This window comes from Egretta garzetta, unplaced genomic scaffold, assembly GCF_000687185.1.
Source record: "Egretta garzetta isolate BGI_Z169 unplaced genomic scaffold, ASM68718v1 scaffold6, whole genome shotgun sequence".
In the NCBI taxonomy this organism is placed as follows: Eukaryota; Metazoa; Chordata; class Aves; order Pelecaniformes; family Ardeidae; genus Egretta; species Egretta garzetta.
This window is the reverse complement of record NW_009260080.1, coordinates 455,363-459,380: the sequence shown is the minus strand read 5'-3', so window position 1 is coordinate 459,380 and position 4,018 is coordinate 455,363. Positions and strand designations below refer to the sequence as shown.

General features: G+C 45.6%; 1 protein-coding gene across 1 annotated transcript in view; it reads left to right on the top strand.

The window, feature by feature from the left end:
* Nucleotides 1-791, top strand: part of FZD8 (frizzled class receptor 8) — a 26,816-nt gene extending 26,025 nt beyond the window's left edge. Inside the window, 2 exon segments of the mRNA XM_035896802.1 lie at nucleotides 5-324; nucleotides 326-791. Coding sequence (XP_035752695.1) covers nucleotides 5-324; nucleotides 326-791 — 786 coding nt within the window.
* The last annotated feature ends 3,227 nt before the right edge of the window (nucleotides 792-4,018 follow it).

Below are 4,018 nucleotides of genomic sequence, written 5' to 3'. Positions count from 1 at the left end.
CGAGCTGGCGGTGGCCGAGCACGTGCGGTACGAGAGCACCGGCCCGGCGCTGTGCACCGTGGTCTTCCTGCTCGTCTACTTCTTCGGCATGGCCAGCTCCATCTGGTGGGTCATCCTCTCCCTCACCTGGTTCCTTGCTGCCGGCATGAAGTGGGGCAACGAGGCCATCGCTGGCTACGCGCAGTATTTCCACCTGGCAGCCTGGCTGCTCCCCAGCGTCAAGTCCATTGCCGTGCTGGCGCTCAGCTCAGTGGACGGGGACCCCGTGGCTGGCATCTGCTACGTGGGCAACCAGAGCCTGGAGAACTTACGGGGCTTCGTGCTGGTTTGGCCTCTTCACCGTGCTCTACACTGTGCCAGCTGCCAGCGTGGTCGCCTGCCTCTTCTATGAGCAGCACAACCGGCCCCGCTGGGAGGCCACGCACAACTGCCCCTGCCTGCGTGACCAGCAGCCTGACCAGGCCCGCCGCCCCGACTACGCCGTCTTCATGCTCAAGTACTTCATGTGCCTGGTGGTGGGCATCACCTCTGGTGTCTGGGTCTGGTCCGGCAAGACCCTCGAGTCCTGGAGGGCCCTCTGCACCCGCTGCTGCTGGGCCAGCAAAGATGCTGCTGTGGCTGGGGGCACAGGGGTGGGAGGGGGTGGGCAGGCAGCAATCACCGCAGCTGGAGGACTCGGGGCTGGAGGCGGTGGCTCCCTCTACAGCGATGTCAGCACCGGCCTGACGTGGAGGTCGGGCACTGCCAGCTCCGTCTCCTACCCCAAGCAGATGCCCCTGTCTCAAGTGTGAGGAGGGGAGAAAGAGGCCAAAGGTTAGGGAATGAGGGACACTGGCCTGCCTAAAATGCCCCCTCACTGTTTGGTGCCATTAATGAACCCCTAATGGTCCTTATTAGCCACAGCTTGTATAGAACAATGCAGCTGGCAGAGGCCCCAGGCTCCAGCCCCCTCCTCCTTCCCCTCCATTCATATGCAGGGAGCATGTACTTCAAGGAGCCAGCTTATTATTTTGCTGGCAGAGGAGGGTAGAGGCTCACCCGTGTCTTGCAGAGGGCAAGGCACAGCAGCTTCTGATTCACTCTGGACTAACAGCAGCAGCTCTTTACTCATGGGAGGGAGAGGGTCTTTCCCCCCCTCCCCGTCCTGAGGTGGGAGTCTGCTGGGACTGCGGGTTTTTGGGATATTGATGACCAGGCAAATGCCTTACAGTACAGACTGAATCAAAACATGTCTTAATTATACACCCCAGCTAAATACGGGTTTCCTACATTAAAGGATGTATTTATATAATTATTTGTTACCTTGTACAGATGTGTAAAATATGTATATATCCAAAGCTATACAGTCTGTAAATTTTTTTTTGTAAAAAAGTGTAGAGGCTACCCCTGTAAGAGCAAATATGAGTATTCTATTTTGTCAATAAAATGACTTTTGATAAATGACTTTTTCAAGCTTTTCCCCTACGCCTGCCCTGGTTATTCCAGCTGCTATGTCTTTAGGTGGTTCTATAAACTACGAACTGCGTTCATGCTCCGGTCATCACTGCGCAATAGATGGCTGCCTCTGTTAAAGCAGCAAGATACACAGACATAGGGAAAACAAGTCATTCAACAAGTTGTTCTGAAAAAGTGTTTGCCCAAACTGGGAGCTGCTTTTTGAAAGATGACAGTGTTTTTAAACTGAGCCTTTACAAAAGAGTCATCCCCCATGGCATGTTAAGTATCCTTTTAAAATGGGTGTTATTTTAGGAATGTGCACACACACACACACACACACACACACCCCTCATATCTGTTGTCTGCACTTCTGTAAGCACCTGCCTTTCCGGGGATGCATACCAAAGTGTAAAAGGTTAATGTTTTAAATTCATAGATCATGTACTACAGTGGAACAGCAAGTTGAGATTTGTTAGACCAATCTCTCCTTAACAGATTAAACTAACATCTTAACCTTTCATACTTAACTTTTGTATATCAAATATGGTCCTTTTTCAAGAGAAAAGGTATTGTTCTTCTGTCAGGACTAAGCTAATTTATTTGAGCAGAAGGCTGTTGAATTAACAGAAGAATGCTTTGGCAATTGTTGAACTTTTTACCTGTCTGCCCAGTGGCTCAGAACATCATTCCTTTAAGAGGAGCTAAATGAATAGGGTTAATCTGTAGGGAACTTGGTTTCTTTTGAGTTTGGGAAAACTTTGATCTTTTCTCTTCACCAAACGTGATGTATAGTCTGAAGTTTCTTTCCCTGCTGCCTGGTTCCTCTTGTTGCAGACCAATTGGCCACCATGGAGCCTTAAAGTTCTTCAATTAAAGGGACTTGGGACTTTTTTTTTTTTTTTATTTTAAGAGGAAGACTTGTAACAGTTAGTGAACACCAGAGGGAAAAGGGAGAACAGCCTTTTAAACAGCTTTTCCCTGCATTGTTAGCCAGACTGCAGGCAGCAAGGCATGGCTTGGAGCATTATAGAAAAGAGCTATGAATGCCCTACAGGTGGTCTGCTCACATAATCTCCCCAATTTAAAACATTTTCCTTTACAGGACAATTGCATTACAAAACTCCCTTCTCTTTTGCTCCTAATTGAACCAAAGAACAACTACAAGATTTTCTTTAAAAACTGAGTGTCTTAAAAAAAACCAAAAAAAAAAAAATAATCTATTAACTACATTCCAATCTGTTTTCTAAAATGGGATCGCTCGGAATACCAGGACCAAAAAGCTGCATTAGACATTACTCCAGATATTTTTATGCCTTCTGCTTATATTCTGTCAAATTAGCAATCATTTAAAAGCAATTGGTTAGGTTGTGCGCTAGCAGTGAAAAGATAGCCCCAGGTCCCTTATTAACCTGTCAATCATGATAAGAGATGGGCAGCTACCCTACTAATGACACAGATATCAATCATGATTTGTGGGAAAAACCTCCTTCCATTGAGCACTGACTTGATTATTGGTGTCCCTTTCAAAGATCCCGTAACTTAATAGAATCCTCCACTTCTACAGAGTTACCAGGATCATGAAAAGGAGGAATTTAAAACAACAATCTCTAGCTCTTTGGAGGGAAAAATAATTTTAACTTCTCAAATACAAAGGATGTTCCACTGGGATTTATGCGTGGTGCCTATTTATACACCAGTTGACCAGGATCAGAATATTGACGTACCTGTAAGTTGAAAAGGCCCTACTATTTGTCCTGTATTGCTGGAAACATTTTTTAACAGTTGGTGAAACATTTAAATCAACGTGGCAATTTTCCCTGCTGTCAGTGGGGCTGAGGTCTTCTTCCTGCTGGGGAAGCCCCAGGTATGGGAGCACAATGACTTCTTCAGATAAAAATCTGTGTTCCTTCCTCTCCAGTGGGTTCCAGCAAGGAAGACAGAGGGGAAGTACAGCCACAACTATTCTGTGCGAATTTATTCAGATAGGTCTCTCGAAGACTGCTGGTAGAGGTGGCTAGTGCTGAGATAAAAGCATTTCTAGTAAAAGATAGGAAGTAGCTCTGGGGCTTAACCTACCCTGGAATGAGCTAAGAGGTGCTGCAGGTGGACTTGGTCAGGAAAGCAACCTCAGAGCTAGTGAGGTTAACAAGATGCCTGCTTTGGCATTTAGAAGCTACTGAGTAACAACACAAAGGTTAAACAAGTAAAAAGGAGACAAAATTCAAATCGCTAGAAACACAAACCTGGGGAAATGGTGCTAGAGAAGTTAATTTACAAGTGCAGATTTCTGTGAATCAACATAGACATAGAATTTGTGTCTAGGGAAAAAAATAATCAGAAAAACCAACAGCAAGGTATGTAGGTACACAAGAAATAAAAACCCACAGCTACATAGAACTTCACATTATTATAATACCCTTTATCAGACTTGAAAGATAAATTTGGTATGAAGATCCAAAATATATTGGTGAGGTGGTAGGAGTTACATGTTACCTTTCAAGATCTGAGGATAAACTGCCTTCTCCCTAAATTTGCCAGAGAGCTACTAAAAATAGTCCCAGCAGAGCCGTGGCCCAAGCCC